Source organism: Mustela erminea, chromosome 1 (genome assembly GCF_009829155.1).
Source record: "Mustela erminea isolate mMusErm1 chromosome 1, mMusErm1.Pri, whole genome shotgun sequence".
Classification (NCBI taxonomy): domain Eukaryota; kingdom Metazoa; phylum Chordata; class Mammalia; order Carnivora; family Mustelidae; genus Mustela; species Mustela erminea.
In genome coordinates this window covers 89,634,051-89,657,829 of record NC_045614.1, presented here as the reverse complement: position 1 = coordinate 89,657,829, position 23,779 = coordinate 89,634,051, and the positions used below count along the sequence as shown (strand labels likewise).

The 23,779-nt window shown below is 41.0% G+C and overlaps 1 protein-coding gene across 2 annotated transcripts in view; it reads left to right on the top strand.

Moving 5' to 3' along the window:
- The window catches only part of CPNE4 (copine 4), a 468,028-nt gene that overhangs the window by 287,501 nt on the left and 156,748 nt on the right, over window positions 1-23,779 (top strand). For both annotated transcript variants that reach the window (XM_032333091.1, XM_032333096.1), the window contains exon 3: window positions 19,336-19,515. In XM_032333091.1, coding sequence (XP_032188982.1) covers window positions 19,336-19,515 — 180 coding nt within the window. The remainder of the gene's footprint in view (window positions 1-19,335; window positions 19,516-23,779) is intronic.

The following is a 23,779-nucleotide window of genomic DNA, read 5'->3' as shown; positions in this document are numbered from 1 at the left end:
AACATTCTTTTAATCTTTTCTACATCTGTGATTGTTCTTTTTCTTTTATCTATATTCCAACTGCTAGGTGTTAGTCTATTTTATTTTACACTAATTTTCAAAGAACCACCTCTCAAATTTACTTATCCTTTCTAATATTTGTATTCCTTGTTTTCTGTTTTGTTGAAATAAGTTGTTTTTTTTTTTAAGATTTTTTATCTACTTATTTTAGAAAGAGAGAAAGAGAGAACAGGTGCATGAGTGGTTGAGTGGGGGGAGGGGCAGAGGGAGAGGGAAAGACTCTCAAGCAGATTCCATACTGAGCGTGGAGTCTGTTGCAGGGCTTGATCTCACAACCCTGACAAAATACCTGAGCCAAAACCAAGGAAGTGTCCCACATGCTTAACCAACAGAGCCATCCAGGCACCCCAAGATAAGCTTTTATCTGTATTTGTTCCTCCTCCTAGTTTCTTATGATTTATTATATTGCTCTCCTAGTTTCTTAAGATGAATACCAAGTTTCTATATTTATATTTTTATTCTTTACTAATAAAAACATTTAAGGCTATACTTTTATCCCATAGGTTTTGATAAGCGTTTTGTTAGTTGCTTTCTAGGTTGTTTGAAATTTCTTTTCACTCCCCCTTTAACACAAAGATTATCTATGAATTTTGTTTTTAAATTTCACAGTAAATAAGTAAAGAAGAGTTTTGGCACTTTTTAATTCTTATTTCTATTTTTCTGGATTCTTGTCATATAAAACCTCTCCTGTTTAAACTGTATTAAGTTTAATTTGATGGCTAATTATAAGCCAATTTACATAATTGTTCCATAGACATAAAAAGAAAGTCTCCTATTTAATGAGAATAAGATAGGTGTGTATGTGTACATATGTGAGTATACATGTGTGTATATACATGTATGCATATGTGTTTTAATTCGCATATGTCATATGCATGTATATTATGTGTTTGTATACATACTTTTGTACTAGCCACTTCCTCTGGAATTTTTATTTATTGTTTATTATTTATTGCTTATTGTTTATTTATATTTTGTATTGTTTATTTATTAAATCTGTCCATTTCGAGACAGGTGTATTGAAATCTCCCATAGTAATTGTATGTTTATAGCATTCTCTTGCCTAAGTTTTGTTTCACATATGTACAGATGATCTTTATGTATGCATGAATTCAGATTTACATATCTTTTTCATAAACTGTGCAACTTATAAATTCATGGCACCTCTGTTTACTCTGGTAAGTACTTTAACCTTAAATTCCATCTTGTTTATTAGCACTATCACCAGTCCTGCCTCTGTTAAATTTGTGTTTTACTGAATTCATCCCTTTATGTTTAATCTTTATTATTTTCTCTAACTATGCTTCTTATAAACTGTATTAACCAGTTTTTTAAGCCAATAAAGACAGTCTTTGTATTTTAATGGGAGCATTCAGTCCTTCTACATCGATGTACTGCCTGTTCTATTCATTTTGTTTCTTCCATCATATTTTATGTTTATTATTTATTTTACATTGTTATTTTCTTTTGTTCATTTTCCTTACTTCTGCTCAAGTGATAAAATTGCTATTCCTGTCTCCTCATTAGTTTGGAATTTTTTCCTTCTAATTTTCCTTGGAAAAATCAGGGCTGGTTATCAGGAGTTCTGTTTTGGCATGTCAAGTTTGAGATACCTGAGAAATGTTAACTGGAGGGACAGAGCAGGCAGCTGAGTCTGTGCTTATACCCCCTTGTCCAGTTATATTTTCATGCTTTACTATTGCATGTGGAGCATCGGACCAGGGGGAACGGGGTGGGGATCTTGGAGCCTGTTTTTAGAGTTGAAGGAGTTTCAATTTTGCCTCCTATTTAACTGTAGTTCTGAGTTCTTTCTCCAGTCTTCCCTGAAAGGGTGAACCTTGAATATGTGCGCAGTCTCCCAGACCATCAGGAATGTGTATGATCTTACTTTTAAAACCTGGCTTCCTAAGAGTCATCTCTGAGTAGAGTAGTTTATTCATCTGCTGTTGGTCTGAATCTGTACTTAATCCCCTTGAGCTTATAAGGCCTCCATTTTTGGCTGATGGATCTCTGCATAGTTTAGGAGATGTTTTGGTGTCTGCCCTGCCCCATGTTCTGCTTTGATTGTTCCTGAATAGGGGCAACTTAGAACATGCCTCAGCCTTCCTAACCCATGCACCTCCTCTCCACCAAGGATTCTTCCTGGCTTTCCCTTTCCTTGGTTCTCTCTGTTAAGTTTCTGGCTGGTCTGCGTGGTAGCTTGTTGCTACTAGGATCATGGGCCTTCTAGCCCTCTCTTCATTGCTCATCACCAAAATCTGTGAGGTTTTCAACATCAAGGTGTTTAGGAGAACTTCTCCAGGCTTTGTTCAAAGTAAAACCAGCCCTCTTTGACAGAGCACTCCTCTTGAAGGTTTTCTCCTCTCCTTGGGCATAAGCTCTGTGTCACTGCACCAAGGTTGGGGTGGGGACAGTGCAGATTAATTTGTGTGTCTGATGGATATCTGGGCTTGGGATGTTACTTTGGAAGTCATTGGTCTATCAGTTTTATTTAAAACCGTAGGATTGCAGCCAATGTAGAGATAAAATAAAAGCAGTCCAAGAATTAAGCCTTGGATCATCCCAACCTGGAAGCTGAGCTAAGGCATTTAGCTGTGAGTAGAAGAGCTCTGCCGGAGGCTAGGGCCAGGAAACACTTGGCTCCATCAGCCACAGGCCAGTCCCATCAGAAGCCAGACTAGACAGATTGAGTTTCAGTACCTCATATGCCTCATCCCGTACCCATATTACTTGCTTATAAACATGCTTTTTTCATCCATCAAGTTTAGCATATGCTGTTGTCTCAAGGATCCAACTGGCTCTACGGGTAGGAAATGAACAGAATCCATTCCCATTCTGTTTGCCACCTTGAAGCTGAATCAAAGCAGGCTGCTCTGACATTCATATTTGGTGTCGAAAGTGGTAACTGGGGTGTGGTGTAAAAAACAAATCAATATGGACATTGGGGAGGGTATGTGCTATGGTGAGTGCTGTGAAGTGTGTAAACCTAGTGATTCACAGACCTGTACCCCTGGGGCTAATAATACATTATATGTTTATTTAAAAAATTAAAAAAGTATTTTAAAAAAATTAATAAAACCTGGAACAGAAAGCCTAGCTTCAGCTTCAGCACTGCCAGGAGCTGAACGTGTGACCTTGGACGTTATTTAACTTCCTCAGGCTTAGTGTCCTGGCCTCTAGAGTGAAGGCATTTGATTATATCTACCTTGCAATGCTAGTGTTTTCTGAGACTTAAGTAATATAATGTGATTACAGTTGTATGAAGTAGATGCTCAAAAAATGTCAGCTTCTTTCCTCTGCTAATCATAGGATCCAGGGAAAAGCTATTAAATCCACAGAGGCCCATAGGTGGCTCAGTCAGTTAAGCATCTGTCTTCTGCCCAGGTCATGATCCCAGAGTCCTGAGATGGACCCCCACCCACATCTGGCTCCCTGCTCAGTGGGGAATCTGCTTCTTCCTCTCCCTCTGCCCCTCCCCCGCTCGTGCTCTCTTGCTCCCTCTCTCTCAAATAAATAAGTAAATAAAATCTTTTTAAATAAATAAATCCACAGAATTATCCCTAAATTTTCATTTTAGTTCTTTCTTTTCTATCAAACTGTTTACCTACTTATAGTCCCATTGTTTCAAGGGTACCTGGATGTATTTTAATCAGGCGTGGTGAGACACATAGACTACAGAAGTAACTGTCACACAGGAAGAGATATGTACTTCTATTTCCCTAGAAACCGAAGACATGCTTTGTGCCATACCAGGCCACATACGAAAGTACTGGGGTCAGTCAGGAGGCAGAGGGGATGACGGGAAGCATGGGCTAGAGGCTTTACTGTGCTTTTCATGGAGAAGAATGGGCAAGGCAGGGTAAAGAGGGTTAGGATTCTCTAGTTTAAATAATTTCAGTGAGCTCCAGAGAACGGGGGCTAATCCTAATTGTCTGAGACCTGTCCCTGGGCTGATCGGGATAGGGGAATCATGGCTCAGAGCGTAAGAGCTGGACAAAAGAGGTTGCTGGGGGTATGAGCACTGGATTGGCTGATTTGCTTTTGAAGGGCACAATCCAGGCTTCTTTACTATCTCTAAGAATTAGCCAGCCCTGACAGGGACAGTCCCTCCACAGTCAACAAGGCCCCAAGATGTCAAAGCATAAAAAATATAGAAAATAAAAAGTCACGATTAATACATTCATTCTGTTTTGTTTATGTTTGTATATATGTACTAGACCAAGAAAATAGACCTCACATTGGGTCAAGTAAAACCAGGGAGCTGGAAATGAACCGTGGATAATCCATAAGCCCTAAACTTATTCTCCAGGTAATTAAAAACCATCCATTCTCTGGCCATCAAAGCCAGTTTTTTTTTTTTTTTTCTTTTTAAGACTTTATTTATTCGACAGAGAGAGAGAGATCACAATTAGGTAGAGAGGCAGGCGGAGTGGGGGTGGAAGCAGGCTCCCCGCAGAGCAGAGAGCCCGATGCGGGGCTCTATCCCAGAACACTGAGATCATGACCTGAGCCAAAGGCAGAGGCTTAACCCACTGAGCCACCCAGGCACTCCCATCAAAGCCAGCTTAAAAAAATAAAATCCATATTTGGATTCAGGCACAGAATTGGAATCCCAGAGTTAGAAGAAACCTTAAGAATTAGTCCATTCCTCACCCCTCCCTGCATCTCTTATTTAAATCTCTTCTTCTTCATTCCTGCCAAACTGTACCTTGTTCCTTTTTCAGGTTTTTCTGATTGTAAGGTTTTCTCTGCATGAAACCAAAATCTGCTTCATTTAGTCCTCAGCCTATTAATTCCGGAAAGTCTGATGTCTTGCTGTACAAATACAAAAAACATTTAGCCCAGCTCGCAAAACAGCTGCCGGATCAGATAAAATGTGCATAATGGGCTTTCGGAACTGACGAAGAGCCACTTGTATTTGCCACACATATTGTACATCTAAAGATGTTGCTTAGGAGAATTTGTTTTCCGTCTTGCTTTCTCTGAGCAGGAATGGCTCCATTGCAGGGCACTACAGTGTTGCTGATAGTCACCACTATGCAGAATGTCCTTCTGTGCACTCAAGGCTTCCCACAGAGTAAATAGAACCTTGAGTAGGACATTATATTATAAATTAGACTCCATGCTTTGGGCTGAATGGTAATGTATCTCGTTTAAGGCTGAATCCCTAGGACCTAGCTCAGTGCTGGAAAAAATGAGATGCACTCATTAAACCTTCACTCGGTGAATAAAAGAATGCATGGAAATGAGTACAAATTGCTAATCAAAAGCATTTGTGCAGAATTCACTTTAGTTGAATACATAAGACATAAGAAAAGGTTTGAAGGGAAAACACAGTCCTCCAGGGGGCGAAGGTTAGGCACTGAAATCACTGATGTTGCTACAGCAAAGCAGTATTTTGGATTACATTTCCTGAGCCCTCTCACCTGTTGAGCAAGGAGTCTACAGAGGACTTCTGTGTAGCTTCAGGGAGAGACTGAGCATCAGGAACTTAGCACAGAGCCCATGGTAAGCTGTCAGCACACTCCAGATATTATTGATTTGCTCCTTCTTTATGATCATGAGAGTACCCAACCCCGTGCTTGTAAAATGTAGGCCTGCAATAAAAACTGATTTTTGGTGCTCATTTTAATGATGCTGATGGTGATGATAGTGTGATGGGAAAGTTCATCACTTACAGACTTGGCTCCATTCACTAATAGCGCTTGTACCTAGTGAAACACCCCAAAATGTAAGCTCTTCTGTCTGACAGAATTACTGACAAATGTGTGAGTGATGCTGTAGCACCAGGGGAAGATGCTTCTAAAAGAGACATATGATCTGGAAAAAAAAAAAAAAAAAAGCATTGTGTGTTGTATGTACGTGTGTGTAAAGACAGGGGAAGTGGAAGTTAAGGAATGGAAGGAGCAAAAAGAAAGAGAAGGATTTTTTCTTTTTCTAATAAAGACATTATCTTGTGACAGCCTTAGAATACGTGCCATCAAGAATCAGTCTATCTGAGTGGTTGGCAGTGAATTGAAAATCCGGTAAGATTGATTTTCTGATTACCCATCCTTTTCATTTATCAAAATCTTTCTCTCTGATGTTTGCAAGGAAAAAAAGAGGAATGGTGGGGGATATACATTTGGAGAGCTTTGTGGAATGCGATGTAGCTTGAATCTTCTGGGGTGAAGGGGGAGTGGTCATTGTCTATAGTTGTCTAGAACATTCTAGTATTCAGCCTACCGAAGGGTAGACTCGGGACCCAGATGATCAGGATTAAACAAAGAGAATGTGCTTCCAAAATTCGGGCTGTCTATCCTGCTATGCTTTCTCTCAACCCTGTGTGAGCAGCTTCAACTTTTAGATAACAAATATCGTAAAATGTTGGAAATTCCTTGGCTTTAAGAAGAAATCTTTTAGAAAGTAGGGAAGCAAAACATGATATATAGAGATAGATAAATACAGATATATAGGTAGAGATATCTGTAGACTGATCTATATCTATCTATCGAGAGACAGAGAGAGAAATGGGGCAAAAGGAGTGGGTACTGACTGTTGCGTTGCAGTGAAAGAAGACCCACGTGTGTAACTACTGACCTTCAGTTGGGCAACACCCCAGATTTGTCACCCAGCAGGGCCCGTGACTTAGGGCTAAAGAAAGCTGTTTGGTCTAAATTGATGGTGGAAAGAGGGTCAGGGCACATATTGGAATCTACCCCAGGTTGAGAAGAAACTCATCTCTCTCTACTACTGTACCTATTGTCATAAAACTTTAATGCAAATTCCTTAAATATGTTTTGTTGGATACTAATATGTGTATTTCTGAGAAGAAAAGGAGGGTTTTAAAGTTTGGAAATACTAGAAAAGTTAGCACATTTCTTTGCTGCAGAACTCAAGAGCCTGTAATATAATCCTGCATGATGACTTTCTAAGAAAAGGGTATAGCAGACAGGGCTTTCAAAACTCACTTGATTTCAGAATGCTTTATTTCCAGGAGCTGCTTCTGACATACTATAGCACATGCTTCAGGAAAGCCGCTTTGAAGTATTCTCATTCAAGAGACATCGAGTGATATCTGATCATGTGCCATTCTCTTAGCTGACCACTCATGTCTGGCTTGTTTCAAGGACCTCTTTGACTGATGCTGGTGTAGGGAGGGGCTAGCCCATTTTTTGGTGTGGCCTCGTTCGATAGGGTTGCCCCCCCCACAGAGGATTTGTTTTTTAGAATTTTGTCTTAGATGTTGTGGGAGGTTAGCTCTCATTGATGAAACCACCGCCCCCGCCCCAAAAAAAAGGCTGGGGGAATAAGTTTGATGTGGTGAGATGCAGCACTGCACTAGGAGTCAGAAAATCTAGCTAGATCTATATCTCAACTGCTAGCTTTAGCTTCATGAATTTAAGAATGTCATTTTAATATCTATGTGCCTCCGCTTCCTCTGCTAAATGTTGAATCCCTGGAGTGGAGGAGGAATGACATACATGTGACACATTAGCCACTCCTACCTCCTCCTGTACCCAGGGCAGATACTGCTAAGTGATCAATCTTCTCACTAAATACAGAGGTAGCCTCGGGTACCTTTGCAATACCGCATTCCCACCAATCACTCTGAACTGAGAGCAAGATGAAAGCAGCTGCCATTTCGTACTTGATTAACTAAGGATCGGAGATCTGAGGTTTTTGCTATCAGCGACATATACTTCATGAGAAAAGAAAAGTGTCAAGGAGAGGTAAGCACCCCTGGATTAATGAGGGAGTGCCGGGGGCAGAAGGCTGATGTGCTCTTCCCAACCCAGTGGCAACTGGAGAAAAGTCACTGGGATCATGTGACTGATTCACAACTTGGACATTTGGAAATTGACTTACAAGCAGAATGGATATTGGTAATTCTAAAGGAGTTGGGCGGGGGAGGAAATTGGAACCCAGGGGGCTGGCCCCAAGCTAGGGATCACCTCCTCTCGCTTCTTCCCTGCACGTGGACACCTATTATGAGGAGGGTGGAGGCAGACCTCGGTGAGTCCACCTGCACAGTGTGTGGGCTGGTGAGTGTGTTGGACTTGGGATATGTAAGCGGCACCCTGCAGATGAGTTTCAGTTCACTATTTCAAACATCAATTAATAAGAAAACTAAGGCTCTCCAGTCTTGGACGACCTTTCCAGAGGACTCCACAGCTGCGACAGAGAGATGAGATGGTGGGAACATCCTGTTAATAACCAACATCTGAGTGAAGTGCAAATTGCTTTACACTTGTGTGGGATTAGCCTCCAAGCTCCTGTATGAGGAGGATCTGACAGTAGCTGCAACTTGGGGTGACCTGCAATCCAACACCTTCCCACTCCCGATCCTGGCAGCCTCTGCCTGCTTTTAGCAGGCAGGCGTGAATTTTGTGAGGCAGTTTCTGATTGCTTGATATTTACGTGCCAGCTTACAGCTGGAGTGGGAGGTAGAAGGCAATTGATTTAGGACTGAAAAACACCATTTATGTTATAGAATTTTCTTATGTCCTCTTGGCTTAGAGCATCCAAATTTCTCCGTACCCATTCTAAAGGGTTTCTGGCTAAATGGAGGAAATTTGAAGAGCAAGATACAAAAGGGGAGAGAGAGAGAAAGTTGGAAGACTAGGAGAGGTGTACTGGACACTCAACAGTCACACTGAAAAGACTTTAGGGTCTGTCACCCGGCTGAGGGTGGTAAAGCTTGTTTTCCTCTCAAAGAGCTTTTGGAGTATTGAGTTTGGGAAAGGCACTTCTTAAAACCACTGTGGTCAGAGGGTACCTAAATAGATTTGTTCCCTTCAAGAGAGATCCCAAGAAAGGTTTGGGGAAATCCCAAGTGGCTCCATCACTTAATACCTGGTGACTTTGGGCAAGTTAACCTCTTTAACCCTAAATTTCTTCATATGTAAAATAGTGGTGGTGGTAATCTGTGGTTGTTGGGGTGACTGGCTGGAATAGTATATGTGAAGTGGTTAGGACAATGCCTGGTACATACTAAGTACTCAGTAAATGTTCCTTATGACCAGTTATTTGAACACAGTTGGGGAATAGGATATTGTGGCTAAGAGGAAGTTAGCACATGAATCCTATATGGATTACCACTTTTCAAAGTCCTAAAATATCATAGAATTCACTCATCATGAGCCACCAGCCTGGACACTGTTTCATCTCCCCTTAGGATACAGAAGGCTCTTCCATGTTTTTGCAGTATCTTGGCCCATTTTTAAGAGCATATCTGAATCAGAGTTCCAGACCAAAAAAGAGATGTTAATAAAGGGACCAGCTTATAGTTGCATGGACAAAGTTGTAGGGATCAGCAAGGAATGATGAGATACTCTGGGACTAGCAGTAGTAAAAACTACCTGAGTTACTGAGGTAACTATTATCAGAATCCAGGGAGAGCTAGAGCACGCAGGGAGGGATTCTAGGAGATCTGTAGGGGGAGCGGCATAGTCACTGCCAAAATTGCAACATGGAGTAAGAAAAATACACCAGCCTCTCATTCCTCCCACCTTATGATCTCCTACTGGTGCTTCCCATTGGATAAAGGAGGCAAGCCAGCAGAAAAATCCAAACAAAGCAATGCAGGCAGACCAGTTTCTTGGGACACAGAGCAGAGCAGAAAGATCTGGAGTTGCAAAGGGGAATAAGCACCGCATCACCAATTCTTGTTTCACAAATTGGGGAGCACACCATTAATGGAGTGCTCATTTGGATAAGACATCCAAGTAAACCAACCCATAATGTGGTTATTTCACTAAGTCTTGATGTCCTATAGAAAAATGAGCAAGAGTCAAAATGGCAGTTTCCAAAAAAGTGGAAATGGACCAGTACACAAAGTCCAATCCAGGGGCTGGGGTGTGACATACAGAGTAAATCCCACAATGTTTGTTTGTTGGTTTGTTTTTCCTGGTCTCTGTGTACCTTGGAGCCGAGCCATAACAGTTGGTCATGTAATATTACTGGTTTTCAAACTTAACTGTGTACATTGGTAAAGATTTTTCAACTACTGGGAAGTACCATGGAATGGGTATAAATTTATTCTTATAGTTCTGGAGGCTGGGAAGTCTAAGATCAAGGCGCTGGCAAATTCACTGCCTGCTGAGATCCCTCTTTCTGATTCATAGACTGCCAGCTTCTCACTGTGTCCTCACGTGGTGGAAGGGGCAAGGGAGCTTTCCGGGATCTCTTTCATAAGGGCACTAATCCTCTTCACGAGGGCTTCACTCTCATTGAATTAAAAATTTACTTCCTTGGGTCCACTACACATTTCAAGTACCCAAAAGCAACATCTGGCTAGTACCTACCATACTGGGCAGTGCAGATATAAACCACTCCCATCACAAGGGAAATTTCTATTATAGAGCACTGGTACAGTGACAAAACCCCCAAGCTAAGTGGCTGGGGCTCAAGGCAATGAGATGTGCAGTAGAAATCAGAAAACTACATCACACTAACTGGGTCCTCACGTTGGGGAAAAGGAACAGGTGTGGAGGACAAAGCGGTGTTCAGCACAGGGAGACATATTTGAGACCCCCGCCTGTATGCTCATTGAGTCACAATTGGCTCGGGCTCTGTCTGGATGGAGCCGGCAGCCCAGAGGGACCAGGGAGGGCAACACAGGAAGAGGAAGACCCAGAACCCATCACTGTGACACTTGAGACCACTCTGAAGGTGCTTATAAGGTCATGCTCATCTTATTTATTTCTGAGCCATACTCCTGGGCAAGGTGATGTGATTTTTACTGTCCACTCTGAATGACACAAGCCTGGAGCCATGTCAGGTGGTATAAGGAGGTAGTTTCATCTCCAGGGCACCATAAATAGAACCCTGCTGACACAAGAGCTCGTTACTTGAGAGCCAGGTTAAGTGTATAGCAGGAAGATGAAGGAGGCTTCAATCAGTAGTGAGAGAGACATTTGTAATCTTGAACTACTTACTCGGTTTCATCTAGAGCATTTGGAGGTTTTACTGTGGTGGGTGAAGAGTGTCTTTTCGGAAATTAATCTGTGAGAGAAGTTAGGCTGGATGTTTCTTGAGAGAGTAGAATGATGTCTTAGTTTATAAGAAGTGGTGTAACAAAGTCCCACAAACGGGATTAAAGAACAGAAATTTATTCTCTAAGACTCTGGGAGGCTAGAAGTCCAAGATCAAAGTGTTGCCATAGTTCGTTCCCCGGAAGGCACTAGGGAGACTCTGTTCCATGCCCGTCTCCTGGCTGCTGGTGATTTCCTGGTAACTGTTGGTGTTCCACAGATTGTAAGCACATCACTCTCATCTCTTTCTTCATGTTCAAATGGCATCTCCATGCGTGTGTACTTGTGTCCAGATTTCTTCTTTTATAAACAGATCAGTGTTGACCCTACTCTGGTATGACTTCATCCTTACTTAACAAATTACTTCTGTAATGACTCTATTCCAAATAAAGTCACATTCTGAGGTACTGGGGATTAAGACTTCAACATATGAATTTTGAGGGATATTATTCAATCAATAACAAATTATGTAGTAGAAAGAACATATATTTTGGAGTCAGACAGATTGGGTTTGAGCCTTGCTTCTGCCACTGCTTTTCTGATGTAGTTTGATTTTATTATCTGCAAAATGAGGATGATATATTTAATAGAATCATTTGTAAAGTAATAAATCAGTGGTAAAATGAAGTACTTTCATGTATCATCCGTTGAGAAAAAATACTTCCAATTAAACAATGCCATATCATCAATTATAACATGCATTCCAAGTTTAAATACATTACATTGTGAAATGAAAGTACATTTTATAACAAGTCAGGAAATGACAGGTGTTGGTGAGGATGAGGAGAAAGCAGAAGCCTCCTACATTGTTGGTGGGACTGCAAGCTGGTGTGGCCACTCTGGAAAACAGTATGGAGGTTCCTCAAAAAGTTGAAAATAGAGCTACCCTATGACCCAGCAATTGCACTACTGGTATTTACCCCAAAGATACAAATGTAGTGATCTAAGGGGCATGTGCACCCCAATGTTTACAACAGCAATGCCTACAATAGCCAAACTACTATGGAACAAGCCTAGATGTCCATCAACAGATGAATGGATAAAGAAGATGTGAGATACATATATATATATATGAATATGATGCAGCCATCAAAAACAAAAAAATCTTGCCATTTACAACAATGTAAATAGAACTAGAGGGTATTATGCTAAGTGAAATACATCAATCAGAGAAAAACAGTTATCATATGATCTCACTGATATGAGGGGTTTGAGAAACAAGACAGAGGATCATAGGTCAAGGGAGGGAAAAATTAAACAAGGTGAAACCAGAGAGGTAGACAAACCTTAAGAGGCTCTTAATCTCAGGAAACAAACTGAGGGTTGCTGGAGGGGAGGAGGGTGGAAAGGATGGGGTGACTGAGTGATGGGCATGGGGGAGGGTATGTGCTATGGTGAGCACTGTGAATTGTGACTGATTATTAATTAAGACTGATGATTCACTAGACCTGTACCCCGAAACAAATAATACATTATATGTTAATTTAAAAAATCAGTGAAGGTAGGTTCTCCTGAGTGGCTCAGTTAAACGTCTGACTTGTGATAATGACTGAGGTCATGATCTCAGGGTCATGAGATAGAGCCCCGCATCAGATTCAGTGCTGGTAGAACTGGGTGTGGTGTCTCCTTAAGATTCTCTCTCTCCCTCTGCCCCTCTCCATCCCCTCTCTTTCTTTCTCTTTCAGTAAAATAAAATAAAACAAAACAAAATAAAATCAGTGGAGGTAAAGACTGAAGATGACAAAAAAGTGCCTCCTATGGAAGGGTAAGAAGGTGTACAATTAGGTGCATCCTCTCTTATTCACACCCCTCCCTTTGCCTGAGCAGAAAAGTTGTCATCACCATTGGTCACTACCCAACTTGCCATCCCTTTCAAGAAAGAATGAGATAATTTACTGGGCAGGGTCAAAAGAATTCCCTAAGGAGATGGCTTTTATGAAGTGTGTTACTTACACGAAATTTTTGTGATTGGTTCAAATAGGCGGTACCTTCCAGAGTTTCTCTGTAGGACCCCACTCTGTATCCCTATGTTGGCTAATAAGTACATTCATGTGGATGGTTCTGAGAACCAGATAGAAAATTTTCTCTATTTGTTTAGTTAGGGTAGGGGGAATCCTTGCACCTCTCTTGGGCCCATGTCTTTCTTCTCCAGTAGCTGTTATCTTTGGGATAAGGGCCTGTACTTCTCCAGAAACTGTAGACCCCTCAGTGACTGGCATCTGTTTGGGCTCCTGCCTTGACCTTTCCCCGTGAATAACATCACATTGTTTCATCTTCACATCCCTCAACTCTTTTCCAGTCCTTGGAAGCCCAAGGAGACAGGCAGCCATTCTGTGCATAGTCTTGAACTATTTTATTTTTAAAGATTTATTTATTTATTTGAGAGAGAGAGACAGAGGAGGGGCAAAGGGAGAGAGAGAGTCTTAAGCAAGCTCCATGCCCTGGACCCCTTGAACTGTTTCTTGATGACATACTGACTTTGTCCTCTGGACAATCCAGTCTCTGCGGTCGTTGTTCAGGGCCCTTTCCTATCTCTAATACACCCAGTGGACAAACCAGATCTGCAAAGGCACAACCACAGCATCACGCACTGACTGCCCCCACTTTTACAATTTACATTTGTCATCTGGCTTACGCATTACTCTGAGCAACAGAGTTTAGGTAGAAAAGCTTCAAATTTGCATGAATATATAGCATGAATGTGATACACAAACGTAGGTGCTTGACTACCTAAGTTTAAATCCTACCTCTTTCTTGCAAGCTGTGTGAAATTAGGAAAGTTATAGGGTCTTTCTACCTCCTGGTAAGAGGGGCTAATAATAGTACTCACTTTGTAATGTTGTCAAAAGGATGAAAAGAGAATTCCTGTCAAATTATTTGAATGAATAAATCATCAAAGAAGATATAGAGATGGCAAATAAGCATATAAAAAGATATTGAACATCATTAGTTATTAAGAAAATGCAAATTAACATCACAATGAGATACCACTATCCACCTATTCAAATATTGAAAGTTAAACATAACATGTATTTCAATCTTAAGTATTTACCCAAAAGAAGAAATATGTGTCCATACAAATGCTTGTACATGAGTACTTATGGCTGTTTTGTGTATAATAGCCAAACTGGAAACAATACAGTGGAAGCCGTCCATGGAATATTACTGAGCAATGAAAAAGATGAACCACTGATGCACATAACAATGAATAAATATCAGAATAATTCTACTGAATGAAAGAATAAAGACAAAAATACTATATACTGTATGCTATAAACTTACAGAGAATACAAACTGATCTATTATGACAAAGTGGATCAGTGGTTTCTTGGAAATGGGGTGGGGAGGGAGGGGTGAGAGGAAAGAGTTACAGGGGGTCATGAAGAAACTTGGAGGGGCAATGGCTATGTTCACTATCTTGATTGTGGTTGTGGTTTACATGTTATGTACATATGTCAGAACTTACTGAATTGCATAATTTAAGTAGATGTGATTTATTATATGTCGATCATACCTGGATAACACATTTTTTAAGTAAGTGCCTAAGACAGAGCAGGCTTTTTATATGTATTGACTATTATACACTTTAGTATTATACTCAAAAATGTTTTAGATGAAATTTTTAAAGGGGCATCTCATCAAAAGTAGTACTCAATAATGGATTTTATCACTATCATACTATGCCTGGCTGCATTTTCCATTTCTTTCAAGGAATTCTTACAAATAAACTTGAATTAAGGAAAATAGTCCAGGCTGTGAGGTAACAAGGCCTTGAGTTCAAGTGCTTGTTCTATCATCCTGGGCCTTGTGCTTATATTTGTCCTTGATTTCTCTCATATACAGAATACTACAAAGTCACATCACATAATTGCTATAACAATCAAATAAAAAACTAGACCTAAGCATGTTCTGCAAATTATAAAGCAACATGAATATATCAGCTGTTACAACTAGGGAGGAAAAGAGATAAGTGGACTTTTTGAAGACTGAGTAACAGAAGACCACCAAGATTAAAATAAACTTTGACCAACACACCTCACAAAAGAGCAAGAGATAGACCCTCCATCTCCAAAATTCCCTTATGTTGATATTCCCACATCAGAATACACTGGGACACTCTTTAAAAAGGCAGACTTCTGGGTCCTACATTATACTTGCTTAGTCAGACTCACTGGTGATAAAAAAGAGGAATGACTTCTTGTTGTTGTTGTTTTACCAAAAAAAAAAAAAGAAAAAAAGAAAAAAAGAAAAAGCTCCCTGATGAATTCTGATGCAGCTGGGAGCACTGTCAGTGGATGGTCTTTTGGAAAGAATCACCTTGATTTTCATGCCTCTCAGTGAGAAACACGAGTTATCCTAGGCTCTATTGCTCCTATTAAACCTGGCTTCAGTCTCCAGAAAAGATAATGCATCTCCTGTAATGGCTAGGAATGCAGAAAGTTTTGAAATATCTTCTAAATAGGTATTTAGTATTGCAAGCACTTCCTCTACGAACATTCTTCTTTTTCTGAGCTCCTTTATGCTCTTAGGATTCTTACTAACTCTGAGATGATTTTTGGAAATTATCTATCTTGGTAATGCAGATGTGTATTTCTTAATTTCTTTCCAACCAGTCTTTTCCCTCAAAAACACATCATTTCATGTTGCATGTTGGCAGCTTGCCTTGGATAGACTCTATGAGGTGTGTGTCTTGATGCCAACATGAATTTCTATCTATGTGGGATTGTCATCAGAAAATCAAGAATTGAGAAGAAAAGCAGCAGGATCAATGCACATCAGCCTCTTGTGCCATCTGGGGTGGTTAAAGCAGAGGATCAAAACTGGGATTTGATGGCATTTCCACCTCCTATCTCTTATCTCAACCTGCCTAGGACTCTATTGTTCCACCCATAAGGAGAGAAGATTCCTTTTCTGTGTCTTGAGGATGTCAAATCCACCTCTATGTTCTTGGGGATTATTTCAAAATCTTCTATCAAAAGGCACCGCATGAGTGTAATTTTCTTATATGGCTCATTAGTCTGTGAATTTGGACCAGATGTTGCAAAAATGCTTCTAGGGGTCAGACAGGGAAGTTCCAAGCTTGGAATTCCAAGAAAAGCTTGAAGAGTAAATGCCCCATCTGAATGGGGCAGTCCCCAATTGTTGTCATTTTTTAGTGTGGCCTCACATTGCCAGGTATTCTTATTTTTTTTTCCAAAGGTGAGACTGACAATAGAAATAGTCCCTTTTGGGGCACCTGGGTGGCTCAGTGGGTTAAAGCCTCTGCCTTCAGCTCAGGCCATGATCCAGGGTCCTGGGATCGAGCCCCATGTCAGGCTCTCTGCTCAGCCAGGAGCCTGCTTCCCCTCCCCTCTCCCTCTGCCTGCCTCTCTGCCTGCTTGTGATCTCCGTCTATCAAATAAATAAATAAAATATTTAAAAAATAAAAAAAGAAATAGTCCCTTTTTAAATTTTTAAAAATATTTTTAAATATTTAAAATATTTTAAAATAGTCCTATAAAAGGTTTTTTTTTTTTTTAAAGATTTCATTTATTTATTTGACAGAGAAATCACAAGTAGGGACAGAGGCAAGCAGACAGAGAGGGGGAAGCAGGCTCCCCACTGATCAGAGAGCCTGATGCGGGGCTCGATCCCAGGATTCTGAGATCATGACCTGAGCCGAAGGCAGAGGCTTTAACCCACTGAGCCACCCAGACACCCTGGGTTGTTGTTGTTGTTTTTTTTATTGTTGCCTTTTACGTTGGGAAATGAAGGGGGAAAGTACTTTTAAATGGGGCCAATAAACCATCTCCAGGAGAGCTTGAACTTGCAGATTGCTGGTTTGTGATTTCTAACTTACACTATTATTCAAAACTGTGATCTTTTAACGACTGAAAATAATTATGTCAATATAGTAAATCCTTACACCTATACAAACAGCCAATGACACATTCAGTCCTATCCCACTGAATGAATATTATATAAAAATGTAAATTTAGACAAACCATAAAAGACTTTAGGGGAAAAAAAGATTTATTTATTTATTTTGAGAGACTGAGAGAGTGAGCATGGGGAAGACGGGGAAGAGAGAGGGGGAGAGAGAGACTCTCAAGCAGACTCACTGCTGAACACAGAACCGTTTGTGGGGTTCGATCTCATGAACCCTGAGATCATGCCCTGAGCTGAAACTAAGAGTCAGATGCTTAGCTGACTGAACCCCAGACCATAAGAGACTCTTAACTATTGAGAACAAATTGAGGGTTGCTGGAGTGGAGCCAGGTGGAGGGCATGAATGATGGTAAATGAATGAATGTCTTTGGTAAATGGTAAATAAATGATGGTCATTAAGGAAAGCACATATGGGGATGAGCACTGGGTGTTTTATGTAAGTGATAAATCATTAAATTCTACTCCTGAAACAAATACTACACTATATGTTAACTAACTTGAATTTCAATTTACAAAACGGAAAACTCAGTTCAGATAGAAGCTGATCCTTCAGAAGAAGCCCCAGAATCAAATAACCATTGGTCTGAACAATAGCTTATTATAAAATGCTGGTCAATAGTAGTTTGGGACTTGGTTTTCTGTCTGTTGTACAGGGACATGACCAGAATCATATTCTTCTTCTCCTCACAACATGTATAGGCCATCCCCTCAGGAATAGCAGGTGATGTTCCCTACAGGACAACTCACTCTCACACAGGGCTCAGAGGGATGCTTGAGCCAGGGTCAAAACACTGAGCGCAAGAATGTAGGGGATGCTATAGCAAGAATTCTTTCTTTGCTGGATAACCTGTATGCACATGATATGGTTAAAGACAGTCTTCCTTTCCGTTTTTTGAGAGCTGTTTCTCTGTACTCTAATGAAAATACAGGAAATGGTTTTCCCAGTTTGTGCTAATGAACAACATTCAGGAAGTATCCAAGAGACCATGTTTCTATCTGAAAGCCAAAAGTCCATGTAGGCTCCAGTTGATTCATAAAGTTTGAGTAATGGATATCTCCAGTTCAGAGATACCATAAGATTATGGTTTAGCTATAATTTGGAATAACTGTCATTAACATCTTGGGTTAGTTTCCCAGGATATCAGTGGTGTTGTAAATGGTGTTTTGACATGTGAAAGACACAGAAGAAAAGAACCTTAGTGGTACCAGCAAAAAGAGGTGGTATACCCAAAGAGTTTCATCTAAATGTTTAAACTCTTTAAAAAGGACAATTTTGGGGGGCATGGGCAGGGAGAAGGAAGCCAACAAAGGATGGTGAGGCTCATTAGCAATAATAATGGCAGTGGTCTGAAGAATCAAGAGAGGGAGGGGGCATTGTGTTACGAGAACCCACAAAAGCTCCCTCTGTGGAATGGAGTCTACTAGCAGACTCATGTGTTTGGAGGTATGGTGCTGCTGTCATCACCTCTCTGCCTTCCCACTGTCTGATCTCCTGCTAGGTCCTCCCTTTGGCTGAGTCAAACCAGAACCTAGAGGCAAGGAAGTCCAGGAAGTTCCATCCATAGCAGTCAGCATCCAAAGGCAAGATTAGGCTGAAGAGTGGCAGATATGGATCTGAGAGAGAGAGGCTAATGGAGAGTTATTATCATAGAAAGCAAAGGGAGTCATAAGTCGTGGACTATTAGAGCAGGAAGGGGCTTTTCACCTTCCAATCCTCAAATTCTCATTTTGTTGATGAGGAAACTGGGGCTCAGGGAATTGAAATGACTGAGCAACCATTATAAACTCAATAAAAGGCATAGTTGAGACCAAAGACAGTCATCTTCATTCCTACTCTCTTGGCCTTTCCACTTCACTGTGCTAGGAATTAGGAGTTACAAAACTCAGGTTAGAGTAGGATTGGCTAAAATGGGGTGGCTATATGGTCTTTTGCCATTACTGTGCCCATCAGACATCACTAGTCTATTGCAGACTGTTTTCCTCCTGAGCCCAGATGTGCTGCCAGACTCTTTTTCATGCTAGGGCTTCAGGCAGTCACTAATCATTAATCTGTCTTGTTGCCCTATTCCTTAACAATCCAACATGCTCTAAGTCTTTAAATACGAAGCTTCAAATTATTCTGTCTAATAAGATTTCCTTCCTTGAAACGTGGCTCATTCTCTAAGGGTGATGAAGAGAATTATTCCGTATCGCAAACTGCTTACGCTGGTGGCTCAATGGAGGGCATTTATGGTTTGGAAGAAGGGGAAGCACCGTAACATTATTTCACTTACAGGGCAGTAAGAAAAAGCCCTAATCCATGGTGGTGTTTTCTCTTCTTCTCTCCTTGCAGGTTGACAGAACAGAGGTGATTCGCACCTGCATAAACCCGGTGTATTCAAAACTGTTCACTGTGGACTTTTACTTTGAAGAGGTGCAGCGTCTGCGGTTTGAAGTCCATGACATCAGCAGCAACCACAATGGGCTGAAGGAGGCCGACTTCCTGGGAGGCATGGAGTGCACACTCGGCCAGGTGGGTCCACAGAGGTCCCTCCCCACCCCTTGCCTCCTTGAGGCCTCTCTTCCTGCCCTTTTCCCTCTCTCTTCACATTCTTTGTCCTCTGGTTTTATTTTTCCTTTACATGTAGCATTTTATAAGTTCCCATACACTGTCATATCCATTATAATTAACAGTGTGTTTAGATAGGGATGATGTGGCAAATATGGGAAGACCTACTTACTTTGCAAAATTAACCATTTTGTCTTCTGAATTCCTTCATTCTCTCAGTTACTACACAATTGTTTATTAAGCGCTTACTATGCTCTGATTGTGTGTGCTATAGTTTTATTCCGTTACATTATAAATTTCCATCTCCCAACTCAACTATGAGAAACCCCATACAGAGACTATTGCTCAGTTACATGTGTTCCAAGTTTCTGGTACCAGAAATAACCCAAGAGAGGGGCTAAATAGATATTTGGTGAATGAATAAATGCTTTTATTTAATCCTCACAATGATGTGAAATAAACATCATGATTATATTGATTTATCACTGAGAAAACTGAGCTCAGGGTGGTTAAGCCTAAAGCCCCACAACAATAAGTGGCAGAACTAGAACTCAAACTAATTTGGCTTCACTCCAAACCCCATAATTCTGCTTCATGACACGTTTCCTTTTTCTTTTCCTTACTGCTGTACCCAGAACTTTAGTAGGTACTGAGGAGAGATCTAAGTGAAGAAATAGTCCCTATACCCCAAAAAGTGGACACTAATTGGAGAAGGCACACTATATGTACTTAAGTAGAGCAATTTATGATGCAGTTTAAGCCAAAAAGAGACGAAATATCCTGGACTATATTCACAGGGTGTGGGCCTTTAGGAGGGAGAGCTTTCTGCTAAGTAGAATCAAAGAAGGCATTGGGGATTTCAACCATGAAAAAAAAAAAAAATATATGGCCCACAGATTGAAGGAGGAGGAGGAACTTTCAAGTAAGAAATCAATATAAACAAGGCATAGAGGTCAGCATGACCATGGCAGGGGTAAGGGGCAGAGGAGAGCAGGTTCACTGAATCGAGGTCAGATGCTGATTTGCTGCAAAACCAGTGAAGCTTGAACTTCAGAACCCCTCACTTGGGTATACTATTTCCAAGGCTCTATGTGATATTTTTATTTGTAGTCTTGCACTTTTTTCTCAAAGGATTCCAAATTATATAAACCTCAAGCCCCATAAAACCTGCATCAGTCACATGCGAAGGCAACGATCTGGTTTAGGGATTAGTTAAGAAAGAGGCTGCCTGGCAAAGAGATGACAAGCATGCATGTCTGCTTTTACCGTCCCTCATGTCACTTATCACTAACTTCTCCCATGTGAGCACTGACACAACAGACAATGCCCTCAGATGCTTTTTTTTTTTTTTAGCAGATATAGTGATTACTTTCGTTAGATTGTTCCTTGTTCTTTTAATGAAAGCCAAAAGCTCAATGTAGAAGGACTGTGAGAGAAGGCAGAGAAGGAATCTCCACCAGTAAATCTCTCTCATGACTTTTGAAAACAGCTGAAGCCAGATAGTGCCAGGGTCTTGCCAGGTACAATGCCTAATAAGTAGTAGGCATTCAACAAATGAATGAATGAATGGTAGATTTTAGGTAGAAATCTGTAATATATAAATAAAACAAGGTGATCAGAGTGGCATCTCTTATAAATGAGCCACTCCAAGATACTCTTGTAGATTGTGGATATCTCCTCATGTATAAAAGTTATATTCTGCCCTAAGAAACAAATGTAGATTCAGGTAGAAGTCATGTGGATCAAAGGTCATTTTCATGGAAAAGATTTGATGGAAAGATTTGATCATTTTGTCCATGTGAATGACTCTCAAATTTGCATCTTTAGTCTCTCACAACCCTCATCTTTCCAGTAGCCAGTAAGTCCTTGACCCTCTACTTTGTGCCAGACATTGTGTTGGAGGCCAGCGGTGCAGTGTTGAGCCAAAAACATCATCCCTACCCTCAAGCTATGCACAGTCTAGTTCTGGATAAAGATGGGAAGTAAATAATTAATCAAATTACACAAAAAGTTAAATTACAACCATTGTAATTATTGTTAAGGAATAGGAGCGCAAAAGATTATGGGAGTAGCGTCAGGAGGAGAGGCGAGCAAAGAAGAATTCTGAAAAGAAGTGACATTTACACCAAGACTGGAAGGGAGAATGAGTGCATCAGGTGAGAAGAAAGAGGAAACATTTTCCATGCAGATGAGAAAATTATATACAAAGACTCTGAATTCAGGAAGAAGTTTGGCATATGGTACATAGCATCTTCATTTGGGTTTCCCAAAAATCTAACTCTGAGACAGGAAGTCAAAGGAGGTGAAGGAGAAGCCATAGCAGAATGAGAAGGTAAGACAGGAAAAGGAAGGCAGCCTGTAAAAGTGTTGTCATGCCAGCAACCACTGCGGCCAACAGGAGTTTAATTTTGCTGGGGAAATTCTGGAAGCCAGTACAGAGCAAAGAGCACAGAGTTATCTTACCCCAGAGATGAGGGAACTTGGGTATTTATATACTTGGGGAATATAGTTCATCAGTCATTGAGGGCTGTTCCCAGGGTGGGAATATCAATCCCCCAGTATTTCTGGCTTATTGCGTGGGGAGCAGTGCAGGCTCCCAGTAGACCAAATTGCTTACAAGCAAAGAAATACAGGTGCTAATGGTCAGAAGTCAGTGGTTTGCAATGAAGTCATAGGCCCCTGGAGATGAGCAGGGCATTTACGGCATGTGGGACACAGATGCTATCAGCTGCCTATTCGATAGCCAATCACTCCAATTTTTCAGCTGTTAGGCCCTGATCATTTTCAGATCGTTTTCCATCATCTGGCTGTATAGAAAATAGCCCTGTCTCCAGCTCAAGGGTGAATCCTGAGTAATCTCAGCCAATCATATGGATCCTGTTCCCTTTTGCCAGAGATTGGTTTAGGAGTGGGCTTTGGCCGGTTCTAATCAATAAGACATGAACGCTTTTTCTTGGAAAGCTGTTCTAGCTTAAAAGACAGAGAGAGAGAGAGAGAGAGAGAGAGAGAGGGAGGCATACAAAGGAAAAGTTGTCTGCTTGTGATTCCTGGAACCACTGTAGCCACTTTGTAGCAAGGGTGAGATTGAGAGCAACCCTAAGGTGAAGTCAGAGCCAGAAGAGTTGCAGGAGGTGGAGACACTGGCTGACATACTGTCCCTGGGTCCCGCCGTATCTGTGGACTCCTTATCATGAGATAATAAAGTGTCCTATTGTTACAGTTGCTTGGGTTCTGGTTTTCTGTCCCTTGAGCTAAAAGCACCATGATTTTTTTTTTTTTGAAGATTTTATTTATTTATCGGAGAAAGAGAGAACATGAGTGGGGGGCAGGGCAGAGGGAGAGGGAGAAGCAGGCTCCTTGCTGAGCAGAGAGCCCAATGTGGGGCTCCATCCCAGGACCCTGGGATCATGACCTGAACCAAAGGCAGACGCTTAATTGACTGAGCCACGCAGGTGCCCAAACATACCGTGACTGATATAGAATATACCAATGAAAGCATATCAATGAAATATTGACAGACTGTCCGGAGGTGGGTAAACAAAGAGAAGCTGGGGAGTGCATTGGCTTGATTTTTTTTTAAGTCCTCAAGAGGAGGAATATATGGAAGTGAGCACTGAGGGTAAGATTACAAATTGTACTTTCTAAATGTATCTTGATACTTTTGAAAGAGCTTCCAAACTGACCATTTCATTTGATTCTCTTGACATGCAGAGAAGACAGGGGTCATCATCTGCATTTTATAGCTGAGAAGACTGAGGATCTTTAGTGTCCTGACAGAGCCAAGACCAGAAGTCAAGAGCTTTTGGTCCCTAATCCAAAGTTCTTTCTTCTGCCATGATTTAAAGAAGGATTATGGGGAGAGGCCACATGTTCCGAGATCTCTTTTAACATCTGGCTTAGATGAAGCAAGTGAGCAGCAAGACAAAATTGTGGAGTGTCGTCCTAAGCCATGTTTCCCAAGCCACACTGCTTTCCCTCCCACTCCAGGTGACACACTGGCCTGTCTGGTATCTTGTATATTCATGGGCAATCACCCTTTTACATTATAAGCCATGTGATGGATATGAGTGACCTTTCCATACTTTGAGAGTGGGCACTAATTGGCTGAAATCAATCAGCCAGTTTTTATAGCCATAGTGATTAGTTCTGTGACCATATACAACAATCTGAGATAGTGAAATGTAAATACATATTTGCTAGAAACTTTTGAGAAAGATAAGGTGAGGCT